The 25,077-nt window shown below is 41.4% G+C and overlaps 2 protein-coding genes and 1 long non-coding RNA gene across 12 annotated transcripts; 2 read left to right on the top strand and 1 right to left on the bottom strand.

Moving 5' to 3' along the window:
• LOC112070083 (next to BRCA1 gene 1 protein) lies at window positions 1–12,365 on the top strand. 2 transcript variants are annotated; one of them, XR_002893838.2, is made up of 19 exons: window positions 1–225; window positions 3,350–3,412; window positions 3,513–3,531; window positions 3,641–3,663; window positions 3,823–4,008; window positions 4,668–4,745; window positions 4,898–5,094; window positions 5,425–5,550; window positions 5,833–6,036; window positions 6,252–6,411; window positions 6,568–6,837; window positions 6,987–7,194; window positions 7,313–7,600; window positions 7,700–7,867; window positions 7,992–8,409; window positions 8,531–8,613; window positions 9,006–9,104; window positions 9,261–9,357; window positions 9,576–12,365. XR_002893838.2 is itself a non-coding variant. In XM_024137485.2 (19 exons), exons 1-19 carry the CDS (start codon window positions 124–126, stop codon window positions 9,747–9,749), a joined length of 2,940 nt encoding a protein of 979 aa, XP_023993253.1. In that variant the 5' UTR covers window positions 2–123; the 3' UTR covers window positions 9,750–12,365. The 2 variants fall into 2 exon arrangements, 1 of the variants encoding a protein (XP_023993253.1); XM_024137485.2 differs by having other exon boundaries at window positions 2–225; window positions 9,006–9,081.
• LOC112070084 (transmembrane protein 106B) lies at window positions 9,775–19,789 on the top strand. 9 transcript variants are annotated; one of them, XM_024137493.2, is made up of 7 exons: window positions 9,775–12,173; window positions 14,054–14,264; window positions 15,000–15,153; window positions 15,300–15,440; window positions 15,548–15,591; window positions 18,977–19,030; window positions 19,484–19,789. In XM_024137493.2, exons 2-7 carry the CDS (start codon window positions 14,056–14,058, stop codon window positions 19,599–19,601), a joined length of 720 nt encoding a protein of 239 aa, XP_023993261.1. In that variant the 5' UTR covers window positions 9,775–12,173; window positions 14,054–14,055; the 3' UTR covers window positions 19,602–19,789. The 9 variants fall into 9 exon arrangements, with proteins under 9 accessions (XP_023993261.1, XP_023993259.1, XP_023993258.1 ...); XM_024137491.2 differs by having other exon boundaries at window positions 14,051–14,264; XM_024137490.2 differs by lacking the exon at window positions 9,775–12,173 and adding an exon at window positions 12,801–12,905 and having other exon boundaries at window positions 14,051–14,264.
• LOC139024232 (uncharacterized) lies at window positions 18,798–23,813 on the bottom strand. Its single transcript, XR_011475518.1, has 5 exons — window positions 23,710–23,813; window positions 23,104–23,191; window positions 22,337–22,406; window positions 20,885–20,952; window positions 18,798–20,792 (listed from the first exon to the last, which is right to left on the bottom strand). It is a non-coding gene; the product is annotated as an uncharacterized lncRNA (long non-coding RNA).
• Between the last annotated feature and the right edge of the window lie 1,264 nt (window positions 23,814–25,077).

Below are 25,077 nucleotides of genomic sequence, written 5' to 3'. Positions count from 1 at the left end.
CAGAAAATACGCCTCATCGGGATAAGTCACATACCATAAAGGCAGACKATCTGTATTTATCTCGGCAATAGTGATTCGTTTTTGTTTTCCTTGATATGTTTTAATTCATAGAAACAAGAAGCAATGGACTTCTACATCAATTTGAAGGTGAATTTCAGGGGGAATGCGAAGAATTTTCTTCTGTCAGGTTCCGAGACGAAGAGTTGGGAGTCAATGGAGGCCATGGTAAGCAAGGATAACGATGCTGGTGTTTTCATAGCAGCATTTACCTTGGCATACCTTTACAGTAGGCTGTTACTGAAGCTAAAGCTATCAACCATCGATCGCCGGCCGTTTATTTGCTAAATGTTGTATACCTTGTATAAATGATTGATACCGTGTAGTTGAAAACATTGTTCTAGCTATGACAATCCAGTATTTAACAATTAGGGCCTAATGTTAGCTAGTAGTTACAGTAGCTACCGATCTAAACGACCAGAAAATCAGTACTACAACAACATCCCAGTCGCAACAACATAATATCGAGCAATGCTAAAATAAGAGGCGCTGCTATTAATAAAAGTGGATATATTACAATAGGCCTACATTTTGCTGAAGATACATTAGAAATGAATTTGTTGCCTGCCCTGCAGAGGGCATCCACGTAGATGAGTATACATGCGTCGTAACCATGTCAATGGTAACAACAACAGTAAGGAAGACCAGTGACATTCTTGGGATGAGCGCTTGAAGCCGTGGCTGTCAAAATAGACAAGCAGAACCTATCTACTCAYGGACACACTTACTGACAGTTGTGGCTGCTTTGCGTGATGTATTGTTGTCTCTGTAATAATGACAATTACAACAATACTGAATGAACACTTATTTTAACTTAATATAATACATAAATAAAAATCAATTTAGCCTCAAATAAATAATGAAACATGTTCAATTTGGTTTAAATAATGCAAAAACAACGTTTTGGAGAAGAAAGTAAAAGTGCAATATGTGCCATGTAAAAAAGCTAACGTTTAAGTTMCTTGCTCAGAACATGAGAACATATGAAAGCTGGTGGTTCCTTTTAACATGAGACTTCAATATTCCAAGGTTAGAGATTTTAGGTTGTAGTTATTATAGGACTATTTCTCTCTATACCATTTGTATTTCATATACCTTTGACTATTGGATGTTCTAATAGGTACTTTATTATTGCCAGCCTAATCTCCGGAGTTGATAGGCTTGAAGTCATAAACAGCGCAATGCGTGAAGCACAGTGAAGAGCTGCTGGCAAATGCAGGAAAGTGTTTGAATGAATGTTTACGAGCCTGCTGCTGCCTACCACTGCTCAGTCAGACTGCTCTATCAAATCCTAGACTTAATTATAATATAATAACACACAAAAATACAAGCCTTAGGTCATTAATATGGTCAAAACCGGAAACYATCATTTAGAAAACAAAACGTTTATTCTTTCAGTGAAATACGGAACCGTTTCGTATTTTATCTAATGGGTGGCATCCCTAAGTCTAAATATTGCTGTTACATGGCACAACCTTCAATGATATGTCATAATTATGTACAATTCTGGCAAATTAAGTACAGTCTTTGTTTGGAAGAAATGGTCTTCACACAGTTCGCAACGAGCCAGGCGGCCCAAACTGCTGCATATACCCTGACTCTGCTTGCACAGAACGCAAGAGAAGTGACACAATTTCCCTAGTTAAAAGAAATTCATGTTAGCAGGCAATATTAACTAAATATGCAGGTTTAAAAATATATACTTGTGTATTGATTTTAAAGGCATTGATGTTTATGGTTAGGTACACATTGGTGCAACGACAGTGCTTTTTTCACGAATGCGCTTGTTCAATCACCCGTTTGGCGAAGTAGGCTGTGATTCAATAATAAATTAACAGGCACCGCATCGATTATATGCAACGCAGGACAAGCTAGATAAATTAGTAATATCATCAACCATGTGTAGTTAACTAGTGATTATGTTAAGATTGATTGTTTTTTATAAGATATGTTTAATGCTAGCTAGCACCTTACCTTGGCTCCTTGCTGCACTCGCATAACAGGTAGTCAGCCTGCCACGCAGTCTCCTCGTGGAGTGCAATGTAATCGGCGTCCAAAAATGCAGATTACCGATTGTTATGAAAACTTGAAATCGGCCCTAATTAATCGGTCATTCCGAATAATCGGTCAACCTCTAGTTGTCATGTGTTGCTGCCATGCTATGTTGTTGTCTTAGGTCTCTCTTTATGTAGTGTTGTGTTGTCTCGTCGTGATGTGTGTTTTGTCCTATTTTAAGTTCATATTTTTTTAAATAAAACATTTACATAATCCCAGCCCCCTCCCCCACGGGAGGCCTTTTGGTAGGCCATCATTGTAAATAATCCTTTGTTCTTAACTGACTTGCCTAGTTAAATAAAAAAACATTTTTTAAATGCGCCATTATCATCTATTATTCAGTTGCATCATTTTGGGATTAATTCATATTTACCCCAGTGACACTTTATTGACAACAGTCAGGGTATTGAGATGGAGGGCTACACTGCATGCTACAGTTAATGTTGCTAGTTCTCTGCGGTTCTCATTTCCTTTTCATGAATACAATAACAGAACATATTACTCTCCTATGATAGCTTGGTTCATGTTAGTACTGTACTCTATTTGACGTCAGTATGTGGAGGGTATTGATTCGAGGGCGAGTCTGGCTTATGATACTTGAGGCTTCCGTCTCTCACTCCAGCGTTTAACAGCCCTGCCACATGATGTCAAAATAAACATTTGAGCCAAGCCACCTCATCTGACAACATCCCCTTGTGCCAAGATGTGTCACTTTCCAAAGCAAGCCAATAAAATATCTTGCAATGGGCTGCATTCTTTCTCTTCCCACAGTAAAATGGGAAATCTTAATTTCAGTGAGTGCAAGACTGAATGGTGGATGCCAGTTGTTGTTTTTCCTATGTGGAGAGCTTATTAGACTGTTTTCCTCTGAATCTCCTGGCAGCAGCAAGCTCAGACTCCATTGTCACTCCGCTGTCCAGTCACCAGTCACGGAGTTCATCCTCATTGAAATTGCCATTGTGTCTCCATGTTGCCATGGCATTGCCTTCAAGGAGACCGATCAATTTTCCTTTCAGGCATCATATGCTACATCATAGCCCTGCTTGTTCATTCAATGAGCAAATATGGGATACTACGGCATAGCCTAAATATAACCGTGATAACATGATTGATTTTTGGCTCTTCTTGAAAGGATCATTTTTATGTCATTTGGAGGCGCCTGTCCTTTGTCTGAGAAACAGCTTGCTAAATCATGTAATACACTGGTTGGTTTATAGATTGTGTCTTTTGTCTACAGGTGAAAAGGTCCTTTGGCCTGTGTAATCTACAAGTTACTTATTTTGATGAGGAGAATGAGGAGGTGAGTGAGAGCAAAGAGTTACGGCAATGTTCATTTGTTGGGAATGGTAATATAATGCTATTACAATGTTGTTGCAATACATTTCCGTTTTGTGTTTCAGGTATCCATAAACAGCCAAAGTGAGTAGTAAAGCACCAAACATAATATTGTGTTATGTTTTGTACCAAATATAATATTAGTTAGTTGTTCAATGTAACATGTCCAATAATGATATTTTTCCTCTTCTAGTGGAGTATGAGGAGGCATTAAAGGTAGGTGGTAACTTAAATCTGACTCCTGTCCCTGCTTAGGCCTTATGATGACAAAAGKTTCAAGTGAAGTGGAACTGTTACCTGARGCAGGATCCAAAATACGCCTTCAAGTAACAAAGCAATACATTAACCATCATTCCTCTMTGTTGATTTCATCAGAGTGCATCCAGGCAAGGGAACCGGYTGCACATGAATGTGTATGAGACMAGGGGTCAGCCCAYGCGYGTGCCGGCCAAGGCCAGTGGAGGGGAGCCCAAGARAGGGTTCCGTCCCCCACAGCACTGYCCAACCCTGGCTCAAGTGGTGAGCCGGAAGGTCCAGGCTGCTGTCCCCGAACAGGGCATGGTAAGGACAGAGCTATAGATATACACACTACTGTATACTTCCTACTTAATAGTGCTGAGCGATTAACCAACATTTTGGTTATGTTTCGGTTTTTAAACAACTAATTGACCAATGTTGGTTAAATTATAGGGACCGAGTGGTGCAGCGGTGTAAGGCACTGCCTCGCAGTGCTAGAGGCGTCACTACAGACCCGGGTTCGATCCCGGGCTGTATCACAACTGGCCGTGATCATGAGTCCCATAGAGCGGCGCACAATTGGCCCAGCGTCGTCTGGGTTAGGGGAGGGTTTGGCCGGGGTAGGCTGTCATTGTAATATAAGAATTTGTTATTAACTGACTTGAATGGTTAAATAAAGGTGTAAAAGCTGTGAGCTCAATGCGCACATCTCACAGTTTTTCTAGAGATAAATTAGATCCAGCCTGAACTGTGATGTAGTAAATCGTAAATCGAACCAAAACCAAACCGAACTGACCTCAAAGTACTAATCGCTCAGCACTATTACTTTTATATAGCTAATTCTTTCAAATTGAATGAGCTTTTGTGTCATTAGGTATTCATTTAATAAAAGTAAAGACCAAACTAAGTCATTGCGTGTCCTAAAATAAATATGGCTTATTTGTCTGATTTCTCACCAATGTGTTTCTACTTTGGTTTCCAAGGTGATCATGAAAGAACTAAAGGGGACCAAAGAGGAAGATAAGACACCTCCAGCATGGTTTACATCTTACATGGAGAAGGTGAGGAGATGACTTGGAAATTACTGTGGTTTTATTGTCAATGAATGTACTATTTAGAATCATACCACTTAACCTTGACATTTATATGGTTGTATGTGTATATTTTATWGATGAAATTAAGCTAACCAGTAACCCAAACTCTTGTCATCCAGTTCAAAGACCAAGTAGTGAGGGAGGCAGTGGAGAAGATCTGTAGGGAGTTCTCGGGCCAGTGCTGCATCCACAAGCCCATTGGGGCTGAGGCCCAGATCCCTGAGGTGACCTCCTCCACCCTGCCTGGGGGTCCTAGTTCCACCCCTGCCTGCAGCAGCTGCCGGGGCCAGACCGCTGGGGGAGGATACCAGTGCAGGTGAGAAGGGGAGGAGGAGAAGAGAGGTGGCTCTGAGAGAGACTAGGGAGGACATTGACAAATGTGAATTAGTTAAAATGTGAGTTAAGGTAAATAAACACCAATGTAATCAGATATTTTCTTACATGTTTTTGTAAATAGCCTACTCCCACATACTTTTAATTTAGTGCCTCCAACATACATTGTGTTGCTCCAAAACAAACGTATTCCTTCGATCAGTTGTCAYTTCCATTTCTTCAGTATGCGAAACCTAAGAMGATCAGTTTAAAATAATCAGAAGGCCCTTTGTTTGGTGTGCYGCTCCCTGAATGTCTGGTTTCTTTTTCCCAGTGTGTGTACGTCCTGCACACTGTGTGAGCCCTGCAGCTTCTCCCATGACCCCAGCCACAACCTGGTGAGAGCCAGAACACCCCTCTCCATCCCTGAGCACGGCTCACCAGCCCCAGACCAYAGCAGGTAAGACCAGGGTTGGAAAATATTACATATTGTAACAGTTACATATATTCCGTTTTTGGAACCTCATTTAATGCTTATGGGGTGCCAATGTTAATTAATTMTTGTTTWTGGGGCTGCTATGGTTTGATATGAGAAATTACTCTCMATTTTKGGGGTTGTTTTGTRTTTGTAATTTTCAATCCTACAATGATCATTGTCATCAGAAAGTTGTCAGAACTGTATCTGTCCTATGATGGCCAATCAGAAACCCTTGCATTCTCCCTTTCCCTACCTTGTCCCCAGGTTCTACCGGCGAGGGGACCGGAGCTTCCGTAAGGCRGAGAAGCAGCGCCTGAAGGCTGAGAAGCGCCAGCTAAAGGCGGAGGTAAAGGAGATCAGGAAGCAGCTGAAGATGGAAAGGAGGGGCCTGCAGTGGAGTGCCGCTGGCGACGGGAGCTCCTCCCCCGTCCTGCTCCAACCCAGGGCCACCCAGGCCAACAGCCCAGAGTACGTCTTAAAGCGACAGTTGACCAGAATTAGATGAAAGGAGATACACAGAATACCAAACCTTGCAAGCAGTATCTTAAGGTCAAATCAGTGAGAGACACAGGTCTTGTCTCTGTAATTAGACTGCTGTCAAAAGGAGGGAAAGGACAGCGAGAGTTGTGCTTTGTAGAGATGTTCTGTGGTTTAATAGTGTATTTTGGCGCTTTGTCCCCCAGGCGTCCCAAGCGGCCCTGCCCTCTGGTGGTGCCAGCCATGACGGCCCTGTTCCTGGATGAGAACCTGCCTGATGGGACTCGTCTTCGCCCGGGCACCAAGTTCATCAAGTACTGGAAGATGAGAAACACTGGCAGCGTGAGCTGGAGCTCTGAGACCAAGGTACTATTATGGGATGAGGATGCACCTGGGATATGCACATTATCTGAGGTTACCATTGACAGCCACAGTACTCTTAGCAGAAAGGAGGACACAACGATGAGAGTTAGGCATAACATTGACAGTCTATTTCTCTCTCTACCCCCATCTCCTTCTCAGCTGAAGTTCATGTGGGGGAATCTGGCGGTGGCGTCGGGCGACCGCTGGCGTGAGGTGGCTGTGCCTTTCTTGCAGCCAGGTCAGGTGGGCGTGGTAAGCGTGGCACTATGCGCCCCGGCCCTGGAAGGCTCATACACCTCCCACTGGCGTCTGGCACACGGTGGGGAGCAGTTTGGCCCTCGCGTCTGGTGCAGCATTGTGGTGGACCCCCTGGCCCCTGCAGCCGTGATGGCAGATGGCGTGCTGGTGTCGCCCTGCGTCACCCCTCAGGCAAGTCCACCCATCTTGACTGTGGTTCTCAATGGCCAATCCCAAACTGCTATACAATGCTGTAGTTCTCTGGAAAAGATGGTAGTAATCTCAGTTAAGTATGTATTCTGTTTGGGTAACATTTATTTCGATCTGCTGGTGCTCTACAGGGGAAGAACCCCCTYTCCACAGATAAGGGTGAGAAGTCTTGTGCTGTAGCCTCTAGGGATCAAGCACTCATGTCAGTGGACCAAGACGAACGAGAATACTACATTCCCTCTGTGGACCTGCTCACAGCCCAGGATTTACTCTCCTTTGAGCTGCTGGACATCAACATTGTTCAGGAAATAGAGAGCGTGCCCAACAACACCCCGGCAGGTAAGCCTTCCATTGCTATTCACATGCTAAATCTGCAGGGTGTTCCTAATCAGTTGACTGCACTTAGGGTCTCTCTGTCTCTTTTCTGAATTTCTCTCTCATTCTCTCTTCCACACAGATATGACCCCGTGCATATCCCCACTGCCCCATGATGGTCCCCTGCAGGAGAAGCCCACCCTGGGGTTGATCCAGGAGGAAGCAGAGGCCCATCAGGCCCAGGGAGTCAAAAGCATCCAGCCATCTCAGGGCCTGGGGCCAGGGGCGGAGGGGGGCCGGGTTCCAGCCCAGGAGGAGGGAGAGGAGGATATGAGCGGGACTCAGTTTGTATGTGAGACGGTGATGCGCTCGCTCACACTGGAGGAGGCCCCAGACCACACACCCCTGCGTGGGAACTGCCCCGGCAAAGGTGAGTTTTTATTAATTAGTTCCATATGAAGCCTATGTTAATACCAGATTAAGGGCCATAACATAGTGTAACCAAAATTACTTTCCCTGATCTTCACAGTGGTCCGCCCAGCAGCCCAAGGTGGCTCCGCCTCCTCTTCTCTTAAAGGGAAAGGTGTTGAGAAGCGTTTGGAGGCGAGGTTGGAGAAAACCCGGGACATATCCCATGTGGCCCCTCTCACAGCCCTAGCACCACCCCAGCTGGCTATACCAGAGCTGATGATGCCAGGTGATTGGCCCAACTTATCCTTCTGTTTTCAATTAGTTGATTGGTTGATAAATACCACTTGAGCTCAAATCTGGGCCAAGTTGTCCGGTAAAAAACAACAATTAAATAGTTTGACCGTTTGCAGATGAGGGACTGGAGTCAGACATCGAGAGCATCTGCGTGGACGCCAGAGGGGACGAAGACAAGGGCGAAGATAAAGGAGAGTTGACAGAGGGGAACAGGGGCGCCCGCAGCCGTTCCTCCTCGGCCTCATCCGAGGATTACATCATCATCCTCCCTGACTGCTTCGACACCAGCCGCCCGCTGGGAGAGTCCATGTACAGCTCCGCCCTCTCCCAGCCTGGCGACGCCCCCGACACGCCCACAGACTCCGACCGCCAGGGCCGTACCACTCCCGAGGGGGAGCACGATGAAGCAGAAGAGACAGTTTCAGGCTCCAGCAGCGCCAACGATATGCTGTGCACCTCCCAGACGTTGGACGCCGTGCCCCTAACCCCTGTGGTGGTGGCACCCCCCCGGCTCAACTCAGCTCTTACACTCAGGTGAGAAACCATGGGCCAGCAGTGCTTGGAAATAGGTTTACAGTGCTATTACACATTTTGACAGTGCTAAATTGCTGAGATGTTCCAAAATGTAGATGTATATTGTTTGTGTTGTCTTCAGCCTAGACAGCAATGATCAGACCGAGGCAGCAGCAGAGTCCCTGGACAGGACTGAGGTCTACCAGCAGGGAGAGTCAGAGGATGGTAAGGAACACACACGGTCACATACTGAACAGTAGTTCTAGCAACTAAAGGAAACAAAGCGTTTTTGCTCGTCACATAAAGGCAGTTGGGCCTAACTGACGACAATGCCCTAACAGTAATAATGTTTTCTGCTTGCTGCAGTGCCTTTTTGCTGTCTGATCATTCAGCGGTAATATCGAAGTACAATATGTCTGCTTGGTTCTAACGAACACAAGTACTAAGCACTAGATCAATGGCTATGGAGTAGAGGTCTGCTTGGAGAGTAATTCTTGTCAAAGAGCACCTTCTATACACTCCCCTCTAGAGCTCTACAACTTATTCATATGAGCATACCGGTATATCCTTTTCCCAGAACATAACCAAACAGTCATCTCTGTGGTTGTGTCTGAAAGGTTCCAAGCAGCCAGACAGCCAACCAGACAGCCCATCTGCTTCTGGTGACTCAGAAGACAACTCCGAAGACCCTAGGTGGGACCCTGATGTGCAACTCAGTCAGTTCAGATGCTAATATTTTCTGAGATGTCTTGTTAAAGAGATTTGTTAAAGTGGAATGTCAATTTAATGATGTTAGTGTTGGCTGACCAGAAACAAAATGGTGTCAGTAAGACTCACTCCCTGGCCCTCTCTGTCTGTCTTGTTCCTTCTAGGCACCCAGGCATCACTGGAGGCCTGGTGAAAGGAGCCCTGTCTGTCGCAGCATCCGCCTACAAGGCTCTGTTCACTGGGCAGCCTGGCCCAGTGCAGGTCAGTCCTCCGTTCACTTCCTACAGTGCTGTTAATGATGGCATTCAAGGTCATCCTTTTTGCAATCTCAGAGGATTGCTATATCATATCAACATGGTGGTTGAGACATTGAACTGGAATGCCACCATTGTGAGGCTACTTTAACATGTCATTACTGACTATCAGAGTCGTTAGTATCTAGGAGGTGTATTTTAAACAGTATACTGTCCTTCCTGCAGCCCCCAGTGGATGGAGCCACCCAGGACACCATGATGGGGGTGCTGGTGGAGATGGGCTTTGGTGACCGGCCTCTCAACCAGCGGCTGCTGAAGAAACACAACTACAACCTGCTGGACGTGGTCAACGAACTGGTCCAGATGACCGACAATGACTGGTACTCCACCCGCTACTGAGGAGAGAGGCAGGAGGAGGAGGAGGAGCTGGGGTGGTGTCATGGGTTTAACCTCTGATGCCTTGACCTCTTGTCTCTTCTTACTCTTTTTAGATTTGGACCAAGTTGACAGGAGATATCCTGATTATGACCTAGAGACATTCCCACGGACTTTGGGATATTTAGACTATCAAATAGCTACAGTATGTATGTATGTAGATTAATTTAACATGGCCGTTTCTGCCTGTTGGCTTTTGCATAGGAAAGGGGGAGACTGAAGGGGGGTGGATGAGGTGGGCTACTCTTTCCAGGAGAACACCTTCATTGCTGTGGTAACAAATGGCAAACATATCACAAGTTGCTATCGCCAAGCCATTCCTGTTAAACAGTATACTCACCCTTGAAGTCATAGATTGGAATACAGGCTGAATATGCAGCCATAGACCAGGTATATTCAACAAGAGTTACAGGAAAAGGTGTAAGCTTAGCTGAAGGGGTGTTGGGTGTAGTATTTATCACAGAGAGCCAGAACCATATAGGACTTACTTCTTCTATAAGCTGTGGGAATAGTCAACATTGTATGACGTTAATCAACTTCATAGAATGTTTGAATAGTGGACATGTCAGGTCCTCGTTCCAAGTGTGAATGACTGTCAGTGTTGGAGAACGCTATGCTTCATTCAGATCACAGCAATTAAACACACAAACACTCACCCCCACATGCTTAAACCTTTCTCAGCTTAACTGTTCAAAGTATCAGCGTACTGTAGACATGATGCGTGTCTTATTGATTGAAGATAATCATTCCCCTACTTTCTGTGATGTCGTGCCATGGCTGACAACATGCTATGGGTATTTGTGCGTAATTGTGTACACATGAAGTATTTTTGAAATGAGGACCATTACATTGATGCACTCCATTTAATTCCRTTTTGAGAGGGCATATTAATCATCATTCTTAACTAGGAGTATATTTGGGTTTAAAAATAAAAATCATGTAAATATAATATACAAATGATTTTTTTGTTGCACATGGAAGACATAAATATTGATGCAAACCCAAAAGACTAGCTGCTCAAGAAGTGAAGGATGTTATCATTTTTAAGATCCTGTTGAAGGGATTTTATCAAGAAATGAATTAACCTCCTTTACAAAATGTCTTCAATCTGCTCTATATTGTCCTGAGGGAGGGGGGTTCTTTTCAGAAYCATACAGGGGGCCTGGTGATCATGATATATCAAAAGCATTGACTCGTTCCACTTGGTATCATTCTTTAAAAAAAATGTACTTCAAGTTCTTTCAAAACTTAARCTGAAATCAAGCAGTATGTAACAAGTTTGAAATGCTTTTATTATTTTCCAATATGAAAATGCTAACGTGTTTCAGGTGATCSTAGGAGGTAATCTTTGTTGTTAAAATATTTTTTGTTTTAGAGTTGATTGCTTGAGGGCTGTTTTGGAAATGTAAASGAAGATTTGCCTGTGTTCTTCTGGTTGAAGCGTTCTCACGTCATTGTGCTTGAATTTCCACTGTTCTAATATGTTTATATTTGAAGAAAAGATACTGGAAAGGTTTGCTTAAGTCTTGTACACTAAGGGGAACTTGACAGGGTTGTGAGCATTGTGAAAAAGAATTAACACTTAGTGGCCAGTCATGTAATGTAGCAAATGGATATTGGTAAAAAATCATTAATACAAAAACCCTTTGAATCGACCCTATTTTGGTATAGTGTAGTCTTAATGGTTCTTAGGGTTAGGGTCTTACCAAAGGATAAGTGTCTGCTAAATGACTAAAATGTACAGTCCTACCAGGTTATGGTATCTGATTTATTGCCACTTATGAGTCAACTTTTAGGGTGTCAAGGAGAAACTGAATTCAAGGACAATAAGTATTGTGGTCTTTTAAATTAAAGTAATCTTTTCCCACAGTGGAAAAATATATGTCAGAAATKATGGCAGGTTAATGGAGGTCAGAAACAGTGCGATTCATAAATGTCTACATACATGTACTTGAAACATTCATACCTTCCATATATGGGCAGGAAAGTTTCATAGAGGGTGAAGAATGAGAACTCCCAAAAGTTTTTGGGGGAGGGATAATGTGCAGATTGTCTGAACTCTTTCTGTGTTGCACTTAAGACTTACCTGGAACCCTGACGTTGAATTGCATTGAATTCTAGGTCGGCAGAATTTAGAATTTGAATCAGGAAAAGTTTATACTCACGACCTCTACAAGCCAGAATGTTGAATAAAATTATATTTTAATGTAATTTACCGGCATGCACACATGATAAAAATACATGCATTACTTGCCGAGCTCGTGCACGTGTTTACATGGTTTTGCTCGTGCTTCAGGTGATAGAAATATGAATGAAATTATACTTTCCTGTGGATATTGTCAGACATTCCTTCCACCAAAWGGACCAACCACAAAAACAACCGGTAAAGTACGTAAAAATATAATTTTATTCAACATTCTGGCTTGTAGAGATCGTGAAAGCAAACTTTCCTGATTCAAACGCTCGTTTCTGCCKACCTAGAATTGAATACAATTAAATGTTGGGTTTCCAGGCAATTAAAAGACATAGGCTACCTGTGATGTACAAATATCTTGTCTCTAATAAAAGTCACTACACTTAGATGTCACTTCTTTTTTTGAAAAGGCGAAATAAAAATATTTTAAATGCTCACATACTCAAAAAAATACCCAGGAATCAATGTATTTATTTGACTTCGTTTAAAAACATTGAGTAGGCAACCTATAAAAGATTCCACTATGCAGAAATTGTTCCGACATTTTATGGTTGCTAACATTTGCTTATTTTCAGTTTGACTAAACGAGCAAGTGCAGTGTAAATAATAATTGTACCCTCTAAACCACTGAAATATTTTCCATAACAAAAAATATTGTATTTGCAGCTGTTTGAAGCTGGTGTACAAAACTGAAAGTAAAAGACTCGAAAATAAAACGTAATCACGGGAAGCATAAAAATAGAACACATCTACCGCTTCTTAGACTTCCTTTCAATGAAAATTACAGATCTAGAACTCATCTTTGTGAGTTTGGTCKGGTTCCCCAAAAAGTTACATATAGCCGCTTTAATTCTTTCCTGTAGGTGGCAGCAAAATTACGCTGCGTCACCCTCATCTGGATAGGACATTGCTCCACTGCTCAGTGAGTATGTGACCAACATAAAAAGAATATTAGACAATTTTCACGACTGCTGTGAGGCATATTGTGTGGAGTTAGATTACAGATAATCTTGTTGACGGCGCCGTCTTTATAAATCGTAACACCCCATAAACAAGGCAAGTAAACACAGTGAAAMAAGTTGTTTTCTTCAGGGGTGGCAGAGAAACGAAACTCGTCACAAGACTTGTATGCGGAGTGTTATAAAAGCGTAGTCAAATTTCTGTTTGGATTAAAACTAACGTTCGCCATCGGTTATTTGCTAAATTGTCTTAATTCACATAARATGTTGTTTGATATATGGACAATGCCGACTTCGATCTAATTGGTTCATACTTATGGTGTCTGCGAAGTTAGACATCGTCTAATTGTATGCATTTAAAATAATCTCCATTGTGAAATCCACCAAGACAGCAAARCACATACATACATAAAATATARTCCTTTGTCGTCACAAATATCAAATAGTAAAGTATSATTATATTGATGTGAAGCAACTAACATTATAGRAAACACTTGCGTTAAAGAGGGAYACARAGTATATTGRAAGCAGATGCTTCCATACAGGTGTGGTTCCTGAATTAATTGAGCAATTAACATCCCATCATGCTTAGGGTCATATAAAAAATCCCCAGTTGCCTATTATTTTGGCTAGAAGAAGAGAGCTCAGTGACTTTGAAAGAGGGGTCTCAAAGGAGTGCACGCTTAACTATACTGGTCCCCAMAAGAATTGTAAACRAACAAAAATKCGCCCAACTGGGGACTATTTGCAGGTCACCACAAATAAAAAGGTTATTTCTAGGGGGGGTTGAGGTTAGGGAAAATAGGATTTTGAATGGGAGTCAAATGTTTCGCTGTGTGTGCCTCAGTAACCAAATCTCAACAATTGAACACTTATGGGAGATTCTGGAGCAGCGTTTTCCACCACCATCAACAGAACACCAAATTTTGACATTTCTTGTGGAAGAATGGTGTCGCATCCCTCCAGTAGAGTTCCAGACACTTGTAGAATCTACACCAAGGAGCATTGAATCTGTTCTAGCGGTTCGTAGTGGCCCAACGCCCTGTTAAGACACCTGATGTTGGTGTTTCCATTATTTTGGCAGTTACCTGTATATATGACTGTCTCTTTAGCAGGCATGGGAGCTGGTTCCAGTCAACCCAGTGAGAATGATGAGCAGGCCATCGTACCCCARCAGGACAGGAGGAAGACCTCTAACAGGAGACACTCTGAGGAAACACTGGMCTGCCCAACCTGCCAGGGCACGGGCCGCATCCCACGAGGTCAGGAGAGCAAATTGGTGGCAGTGATCCCCTGCTCCGATCAGAGGCTGAAACCACGACACACGTACGACCATGTTGAGATTTACAGCAACAATTGTTTTATTTCCCACATGCAGCATTTTAGAAGGTCTTTTAAGTCTATGGTGTGTCGAGATGTTCAGTGTGTGTGGAAAGTATTATTGTGTTCCGTGAGTGGGCATCTGTATCAAGGTGTGTTTTGTGTATACTGCATGAAAACACTTGTGGTATGTWAAAATGGCCAATGCAATGCAGCCATTTTTTTCCAAATCATTTCTGGGTAACAATGAATTAACTTACTGTAATAGATTTCCATTAACAAGCTTTTTAGCTAAACTTTCTCTAGCAAYGTGGTCGTATGCCACRTTCACATGCTAGTCGGAACTCCCGATTTGCTGATTCCTTGAACGCAGCACGTGTATAACAACCAGTTAGCAAGTTGTACATTTTAGAGTTTTCTAGTTCCGACTAGCAGTTGAATGCAGCATGACTGGAGAGAGGAAAACTAGCTGTTATTTGCAGAGATTTGGAGCTTTTTGTTATTGGTCTACTAACCGCATKGTGATGTCACCATGGAAATCTAAAACTCCTGCCCATGCAAACTTGCTGATTAGAAGATCCTGTGTAGATTACATTTTCAACCAGCAAAAAAAAGCACACTTTTACAGTGTAGATTTCATCAGCTGTTGTACAATATGATATTAAACAAAGAAAATAAACATATTGACTGCACTGGGCCTTCAATCAATACTCAACTTATACATATCATGTCTCCTTACAGGAAGTTGTATGTCACTGTGTCGGTGACGCTGTGCCTACTGGTCAGCTCGCTGGTCCTCTTCTTCTTGTTTCCTCGCAGTGTCATCCTCTCACCCGGGGCTGTCGAGTCTGTCTATGTTTACTTCACCCCAACCACTGTCCAATTGAACATCACGGTGAGACCTCATTGGCCTTATTCATATACCACACAGTCGGTTTCTATCTGGRCTATGCCATAAAACTATTGGTCTCTTCCTCTGCATCACTGGAGTGTRTTTTTGGAGGTGAATGTAATAATCGCCTTGTCTCTCTCCCATCACAGAACATCCTGAATATTACCAATGACAACTTTTTTACAGTTCAGGCCTATAACTTGACAGTGCAGGCTCTTTTTGATAAAACGGTTGTGGGCAAGGCTGATATGAAAAATGTCACCACCGTCAAACCACTCACGGACAAAACRGTGAGCACCTCCCCTCATTACCAACTGCTATACTGCAGAGATGTTAGCTTCTAAAAGCCTCTAAATATTGTTACTTTACTCACTAACRCTCTTATTTCCCCTGACAGTTTGCCTTTGAGATTCCTGTCACGCTAGTGGAGGAGGGTCTGAAGTAAGTACAAGTATAACCTTGGTTAAATTATGGCTGGTGCTGAATCTTCCATCGCGTCAGTAGTGAGACATAAAGCTGCTTTTGTAGCTGTTTGGTTATACAAAGTGCCATGGTAAAACACTTACAATATAGTGACGCAGTCCTTTTAATTTAGTTGTGCTGTAAAGTTAAGCTTATTTTGATTGTGTCATGTTGTCATGTGAAAGTAATGTAACTCATTCGCTGTAAATGTGAGAATTTATTTTGTGTGCTCTACAGACGGTTATTCTCTTCCTTTTTCTTGGCTAGCKTTGAATAATGTATAAAGACAAAGAAAAACTGTAAATGTTYTTTTGTATTTAGAGCAAGTTTGAGGCATGACTATCAAATGTTTGAACAGATATTAAGTATTTGTCTACAAAAGTACATAAACTAGCATAACCTGCTTAGCTGGGAGCACTGGCAGGCGCAATCCATCTCACTTTTTTTTTTATGTGTTGCAGGCTAATTGTCACTAGCAGTAGCAATTCCTATTCACAAAATGAAAGGGCCTCCGGACTGAAAGTAGTCAAAAGCATTCCCACTGGGCACACCATGTCATTTCAACTTGGTTACAATTTGGTTAACATGTTGATCAATGAGATTACAACCTATATTCACCCACTCAAAAAGACAGCCAAAAGTTAGATGAATTTCCAATGTGTTATCACTATGCTTTCAACCAAATTCCAATGGAAAAACAATTAGATTTTTGATTGTCGTCGTCACCCCAAATGTCTATCACTGTGCTTTCAACCATTTTAAAAGCCCAGCAAAGTTCAAATGGGAAGGTAATGTCATATTTTGTTTATTGATAAAACAGATTGTTTTCACTGCACTTCTTTTAAAAGCAGAACCAAATGGCCTAGATTGCAGTTGAGATTACATTAAAAGTATATGGTGCAATTGATATTCTGCACAGATTACAGAAATTGTGAAGATCTCCACAGACCTGTGAGGACCTATGCATRCTTTTTGAACATGCAGACTTTTATATGGTTACATAAGAAATGTATAGTTACAGTATCCTCAATGTGGCCTTGGATATGTTACTCATTTTAGGGTTGAATGTTACATTCTCTTGTAAGATTGCCTTAACTTTAAGCTATTTACTGTATTACAAAAGTAATATTGAATTGTTTGGTTGACAACGCAACCAAATATCAACATTTTAAAGGAGAGGTATGGGTAACTGCCAAAATAAAGAAACCACCAACCTAAAGCGTCTTAATAGGGTGTTGGGCCAGAACAGCTTCAATGCACCTTGGCATAGATTCTACAAGTGTCTGAAACTCTATGGGAATGCGACACCATTCTTCCATRAGWAATTCCATAATTTGGTGTGTTGTTGTTGGAAAACGCAGTCTCAGGTGCACTCCAGAATCTCCCATGAGTGTTTTAATTGGGTTGAGATCTGCTTACTGATATGGCCATGGCATATGGTTCCCCTCSTTTTCATGCGCATCAAACCAWACAGTGACCACTCGTGCCCTGTGGATGGGGGACTTGTTATCCTATTGGGCGTAGCCAAAATAGTGGCCTGCCAAGCATTTTTATACATGACCATTAGCATGATGGGAATGTTAATTGCTTAATTCACTCCGGATCAGGTGCTTMCACCTGTGTGGAAGCACCTGCTTTCAATATTATTTGTATCCCTCGTTTACGCAAGTGTTTCCTTTTATTTTGGCAGTTACCTGGATCTACTGCTTGGCTAGTTCCATCTGAGCCACTGGCTTAGTYCCATAGAGTACCACAGTATGCGTCATAATACCCATAAAACTTAGCAGTCAARCARGGAAATGGTTCCAATCGTTTCCCCAACATTCATTTTTCCCATAGGGGATTTTAGAAACACTTCAAATAAGGGCTGTGTTTCGTATAGGCTTACCCTGGCATGATCTTTTTGATAACCGTGTAGTCTCTAGGACTAGGTGACATATATGAATATATTCGCCTGTATTTACCCCTAAAAAATGAAACGCTAAGCCACATTAACAGCTAATATCATACAGAACTACAAATGCCATGATGATCTGGATGAGACAGTTAATCCTCGATTTGGCAATCTAAATGTAGCAATTAATATATTGGCAACATTTTTTAAACCTGAATTCTTTTAACTTTCTTGTGCAAGTTTTAAATTGACGCTACTTGTTAGCAAAGGTGTCAACTAGAGATGACACGCAGGAGCTTGCAGGGAATTGTAGTTTTGCATGATGTCTACTTTGATGCTAATTAGTGTTTTCGAATCTGAGTAAATAGAGGCGACTATATTGATAAAAGTCACCTTGTCCGAGAGATTTACATGGTTACAAAATGTCACGCCAGGGTAAGCCTACACGAGATGTTTGAAGAAGGTTTTAATCATCTGCTTGGATAGTTCCATCTGTGCAACTGTCTTAGTCTGGTTTTAATTCCAGTTTGTCTACAAATGAACAATGTTATATGTTGTATTCATGAAGCAATCTCAACCAAAAATCAAAATGAAAGAATACGATTAAATGTAACTTTCAATGCACTTTAAATAAAGTTTGATTTTATTTAGTCCTTTAAGATGGAGATGTAAATCCAACACACATTATACATTTGGAATTAAAGCCAGACTAAGTCATTGGCACAGATGGAACTATCAAGCAGAAGGTGCATCTCCTCGTTAAATTTGAAGTMAACCAGAGCTTGAAACACTAGGCCTATTGTATTGTCTATTTTTAGGTTAATTCTGGGTTGAATTTAAACAACTGTTGATGACTTTGCAAATGCGATATAGGACTAAATAGCATCATTGATGATAAGTGCTAAAGTATGATCACATTTTAATTTACTCTGTTAAACCTACCCTTTGGAATGACTTTGATAGCAACAGTGAATTTATTTAGTTTTAAAGTGGAGATCTCTCAATAATAATAGTCACGATAGCACATTGGTAATAGTCAATGWTAAATCTCATAGCTAAGCTGGGCTGGGCTTGGTTAAAACCCTGGATGGGAGACTCAAGGGTAGCTGTAGATGGATGAATTCTTCAGTAGGAGGTGCTGCCCAGCCTATTGTTTTTTTTCTGATAGTGGATATAACATTGAGTTCTGATGTTGTTTTAAAGGTACAAATTCAACATTTTATACAATGTTTCAAATGTGGTTACCATGATGACATCCATAATCCTGTGGTTGAAATTTCACCCTCAAAACAACAGTTGATGACTTTTTTTCAARTCAATGTATTTTCCATAGATTTCACGTCACAATACGTTGTCAAATTACGTTGAAACAGCACTAATTCAACAGCCCAGTGGGTTGTTTTTGAAATCATATCTTTCATAAGGAAATCCTGAAGGTATTCATTATTTTCTCCTATTTATTCTTCCCAGCAATTACTGCAAGAAATCTACAATCAAGATCCACACGTTATTTGTCCATCTTCAGTGAGTATGTGCCCAGTCAGTCAGTATGGGTAAAACACCCCCCCATAATGTAGCTTTGCTCCCACAGATTATCCATTTTAGATTCTATTAACATTTTATAATGCATACATTCAACAATGAACAATGATCCTATTGAAACTGTGGGAAGAAATGCAATACCATAATAGTTCATAGTTAATGACTAAACCTAGTAAACCAATGGGGTCAGAGACTAACCTATGTATTTCTTATTAGTGGTTAAACTCTGAGGATGGGATATAAAAGGGCTGCATTGCTTGTTAACATGGCCCAGTTTTTACAGTGATGGCTCAAGGGAGAGTTTATTTCATGGTTACGGTTAGGAAACCTTAATAGCTGGCTGACCTAAATCTGGTACAATTACATAAATGATCATTACATTTGATAAATAATAGATGAGAAATTGTATAATCTGTAACCATCCTCCTCCCTCAGGATGTCAATGACTGTCTACTACCTGGCCCACTTTGAGCAGCTTTCCCTGGACACGTATGAATACATCGACTGTGGGTCTAACACCACAACACCCCACATCATCAACCCTACACCCTGAGAACAAGGGCTCCATTAGGGGCGGGATGACAAGGGTGCGGGGAAGACTGAGGAGCAGGCCAGGAGGTGAACTGTGGAGAACTGTGTGGTCAAAAGCCATAGTTAATGCAAATGTTCCCTCAAGTTATGGGGAAGAAGGAAATAACACAAATGTRGAGTTTGAAATTAAAATTAAAGCTCTGAAATGTTCTGTTTGTTGTTTTTATGCACCTCTGTAGCACTTGTTTTATAAGTAGGGTCATCGCTGTGAAATTTTACTTTTTTGCCACTACATCCTACTGAAGCCTACTCTGTTTTGTCTTCAAAGAAACTGAAAGACTTGAGTGGAATACAAAATTTGCACACATTTTTGAAAGAGTAATTTAGATGTTATATTTTTGCATAATTTCCTATAAAACAGATTGTCGGTGCACTTCTACAAACRAGTAAATTACTTTTGTATGCGTGTTAAATGGTTTTACCTACTTTACCCAATTAAGTATTCTTAAAGTTATGCATACAACTATGTAGTATTGATCACATAATGACTGGTAGACTATTTAGAACTTTTCTATGGAATCACATGGAAATTACAGTTCTGTCTTTGATTTGTACTCTAATGGGATTGACTACTGCCCACACATTTCTATGTTAAACCATAATCTCTAATTGTATGCTAATTCTATCAGCTATAACAAGATCTGGATATTAATTCRCCTATGGTTTTTGTGTCACTGAAATGAGATTATTAGTGAGGGGGAAAATGGTTGTTTGGAATCCACATGGACTAGTAGTGTCACCACGGGTATTTTTGGAATGGGGAAGCTAACTAATTTACTCCCTTGTGTTCTTCCACTACAGCAAAATCATGGCAATGTTTCTTATGCCCTGTTCAAATACTCTTAATATTTACTTCCTCTATTCTTTAGGTTAAGGGTTTTAGTGCATTGTTTCCACCTTTGTCAGACCAGTGAAAAACATTCTATGTATTTTAAATGATTCAATACTGTATTCTATTTTCTCAGGCTTTGTGATTCCATGTTCCTTGTTTGGTCACATAATTAAAGGATGTTGTATATTGAAATGGCCACTAAGTGGTGCTGAAGTTGCATAGAAAAAGTTTCCTTGATGACAGTTGGGTCCAGTCCATATGGGTCTTCTTCACCAAAGACTGGATATGGGCTCTTCACCACTGCTGGGAGTACTGTATGGACTGTAAAGTCGAGAAATAAAAACACTCCTATAATCTTATGTACTGTATATCAATAATACATAGCATTATCACGGTGTATCACATGCACTCACCGAGTATCTGTTGTCAATCTTAGCACTGTACTGGAGCTTGTTTTTGCAGTGTGAACATTCATTCACGGCTGGAAGACAAGAAGGAGAAGATAATGGCATGTTAGTGGATACTACGGTCAAGAGAGGAAGTCATCAAAAGTGCTCAGAGTACTCCAAGACTTTGTACAGATATGTAATCTGTGTTGTTCTGTTACTAAGAACATGTTATCCTTCCTGTCAACTGGTCCAGTTGTCTGAGACTGTAATTTCACAGTTGATAATTCACCTGCAAAATAGCACAATGCAGGTGGCCATGCCAATGAACTGTACGTGACCCATGTCAACGGGCTGGCAACTACTTCTAGTCCTTTCTCTCCCATGACAGGCACTCACTGGGGGTTGCATCCAGTAAGATTGAAACAGGGAAAAGTATTTTTGAAACAGAATATCCTTACCACTACCTGAACTCGTATCCAAGCATTTTCTCCAGTTTGTTTCTACTGAACACAACCCAAGACTTGGCTGCCTGCCACAAACCTCAGGTTTCCAATCCCCATAACTCCTCATCTGTGATATTTGAGCCACTACACAGTAGGAGTGCAGAGCATGGCCCCATATATTATTTAACAGACCCCATTCTAATGAGAGGACGGTAGAGCGTGACACCCTCTGCTACTGTGGAGACTTGGTTTGGCCAGGCTAGAGCCATTMAAATTACCAAACTGTATAGACAGTTGGTTCTATTTTAGTCCCGGATACCCACGTGACCGCACATTTTTGTTCAATACCAGCACTAACACACCTGMTTCAATTATTGATGTTTAGATCATAAACATCTGTTACGCTTGTGCTGCGGTCCTGTGTTATCCCCAGGACTGGAGTTGGGAAACTTGACTAGTGTAGACCACTCCGATCTGAGCATTCCTCCTAAATGGGAGGTTTTCTGTTTGTGTTGAGGATGTGTGTCCATGTCACCTCTGGGGGATAGGCTGTTSTTGACTCAGTTAATGGAAATCATTGATGTGCCTGCAAGTGAGAAGCTACCAGATTACAGAGATAGTCATGAGCCAATAGAAGGCTTTGGAGAGTAAATTGTAATTCCATTGTTCTCAAAGTGTTGGAGTCAACTGGGGATTAATGGCTCTGGTATTGTGGGCTACTTGCTGGACGACACGGCAAAGTCATGTTGGAACATGAGCCCAAAGATATAACTCCTTAAAAAGAAGCCTCTGGGCATGGAATTGTTTGCTTATGAAATGCGATTACCTTATTTGCCTGAATTACAGTCAGAAGATGGTTGTGGTTGCAGGGTCAGAGATKTACAAATAAGTATGCAAAAGTCCCTTTTCTGAAAGGCCTAGTCATGAGACATAACATGAGCATGTCTGGCTTATAATGAATATGGTTTTGTTAGTAGTTTGTCACCCTTTTAGGTACAACAAAAATGGTGCAAATTAAACATTTAGATATTACCTGGCTGCTGAGCAGGTGCGTTAGACTCTGCCAGTGGCTTTGAGCTTGGCTCTGAAGGGTCCTTTGTCATCTGCACAAACAAAAGAGGTACTTGTAAATGCTGTTTACTTGAGGCACCCTGACATGCAGCAGAAACACCAAATGCACCGGAGATATTTTGCATATAACTAGGGGTGTTGTACATTACTTCACAGTTTTGTAAACAGTTGCACACCTCAGACAGGGAGGAGTTCACCCCAAGTGACGGGTCAGTTTTACACCCTCCATTTAGACAGGTGTTAATGGCCTCCAAGTTCTGAATACCTGTCAATGTTGAACATCCAAAATGTGGTGGAGTTGAGATCCTATACAATGATCCCTGCTCTCAATACCAAATTACCACCAGGAACTTGCAAACTTATTTGTAAGTGATAATGGACTGTGTTGCAGCAATTAACTTTGAATAAGAATACAGTAGCACCTTGCTCTGCTGTTGCAAGAGGTGCTTGAATATATAAGCGTAAGCCAATGACATTTAATGCCACCTGATGGTGGGAGTGAGGGATTCGGATGTTTTCCTGAATTTCAAGGCTATTCATTGGCTCTCGGTCAGTGCTGGCACACATGAAACATTCAGCCGAGGCGTAAGGTATGWCCAGAGGGACACAACCTTCAAAATTAATAATAGGAAATGAGGTTGACCCCTCACATGGGTGTCGCATGTCCGACTTTGGTTTCCACCTCCGGTGTTAATCAATTATGGAACAAGCCTACTGACRGTAGCCTACCTGCTGCTTGACCCTGGACATCCTGCGGTCCACCATGGTCTGTCGGCGCCGGGCTTCCCAATGCATAGCAGACATCCTACACCAGCATCTGTGGGAGAGTGGAGCTAACTATCATTWAACCACAGTGCCAGTGCTGTAACCTGATAGACARACAAGCCCCTATATCACTGTTTCACCAATTCTGATTAATGACAGCCCAACACAATGTCTTGTCTTTGTCTAAATATAATCAGGGGCCACTGATGTTATTCCCTCTCTGTCTCCACACTGCTGCATTAGGTGTTTCAATGAATGTGTATTTAAAAAAAAAAGGCAATAGCTATCCCTGGATAGTATAAATATAACCTAGAGTAACCACACTAACAGCCAATAATTAAAGAAAATCATGTAAGACATTAAAATGAACCTCTTGATGTACTGGATCTGCTATGTTGATTATTAATCTAGGTTAACCGATTGAAATAAGATATACAATGAGGAATGTAGCAAAATAAAATGATTTGCAAGTACAGCTACTTTAAATATTACATTGACAAGGAAAAACATATCTACCCTGTTAAATTCAGCATGCAAAAGTGACAAAGAATTATTGGATCTTTCACTTACAACAATCCCTGGAGAAAAAAAGCTGTTTTGCCCTCAGAGGCAARGTGGACTTCAGCAGCCTAAAGCAGGTAGCTAATGATGACGTTGACTACCTCAATTTTCCAGCTTCAAGTGTTTCCCACCTGCCTCGCAAGTTACCTAGCAACTGAASGTTCCCTTGAGTTGGTGGCGTCATAGATAAAGGTAAATAATTACTCACSCCAGTAGTTCACCCTCTGGAGATMCAATTCTCACCTGAGGAGTCTGGAAATCTCCAACMCATTTGATCATGTAATATGTACAATGCACGTTTGGTAACTTACCAAATGCATTGTCGTTCTGCAATAGTTTTGCACCTGTGAATCTTTCAGGTGTAAGCGTCACAATATATGGATGTATTTCCCATATTAGTCGGTAGAGAGCGCTACTGTCATGTTTAGTAAAACAGACCCCATTTTTTTAACTACGCAAGTCAGWTAAGAACAAATTCTTATTTACAATGACAGCCTAGGAACAGTGGGTTAACTGCCTTGTTCAGGGGCAGAACGACAGATTTTTACCTTGCAGGCTCAGGGTTTCAGTTTCTGGCCCAACGCTCTAACTACTAGGCTACCAGCTCTTTTATACTCATACAGTCTGGAGGCCTTTTTTCTTGCATTCAAATTCCAATTGATCAAAGCTTTTATGTTTTTTTTTATCTAAAAAACATAGGCCTATTTGTTTTTCTAGCCTTTTCATACAAAGCAAACACAGTAATTGCCAATGAGAATACATAAGTAGATGCATAGACAGTCTACTTAGAAACATATATTCTGCATGATATATTCAGTCCTAAAAGTTAATTGGTACCCAATTTATMATTTTCCAATTGTTTGTTAAGATAGCAACTGCTCTATAAATGTAGCGCCAATGAATAATTGTCCATTGTATATTGAGGTTGTTCCCTTGTGATAATGACAGTAAAATGTATGTGTTGTGTGTGTGCGTAGATCGAGTGAATTAACGATGAGAGAAGAAGCACAGTGTTTTTTATCTGATTTGCTTCACTGGAAAGCTAATTTGTCAGTGATTTGAACATTGACTGTGTGTAATTACTGAGTTCTGCTCCGAGGCAGACCCTTCGGCATGGAATCCTGCTCTGCAGGAAAGATAATTATTGTTGCACATGCTGACACAATTTCTCAATCTCAATTCCCCTGYGAGTTTTCATTTAACTCCCATGTGTGATATCTGCCCTCCATTTGCTGCACTGTGGGTACATCTGATAACCACTCTATTTTCAAATCTGCACACAGTTTTGCATCCTCCCCTCATGACAGGCTACAACCAGCAAGTGTTGTRCTGAGAATAGTAACTAGATTCCTCCCAGATATGCTGATATGATCTGGC

The sequence above is a fragment of the Salvelinus sp. IW2-2015 genome, unplaced genomic scaffold, assembly GCF_002910315.2.
Source record: "Salvelinus sp. IW2-2015 unplaced genomic scaffold, ASM291031v2 Un_scaffold1216, whole genome shotgun sequence".
In the NCBI taxonomy this organism is placed as follows: domain Eukaryota; kingdom Metazoa; phylum Chordata; class Actinopteri; order Salmoniformes; family Salmonidae; genus Salvelinus; species Salvelinus sp. IW2-2015.
This window is presented reverse-complemented; position numbering and strand designations above follow the sequence as displayed.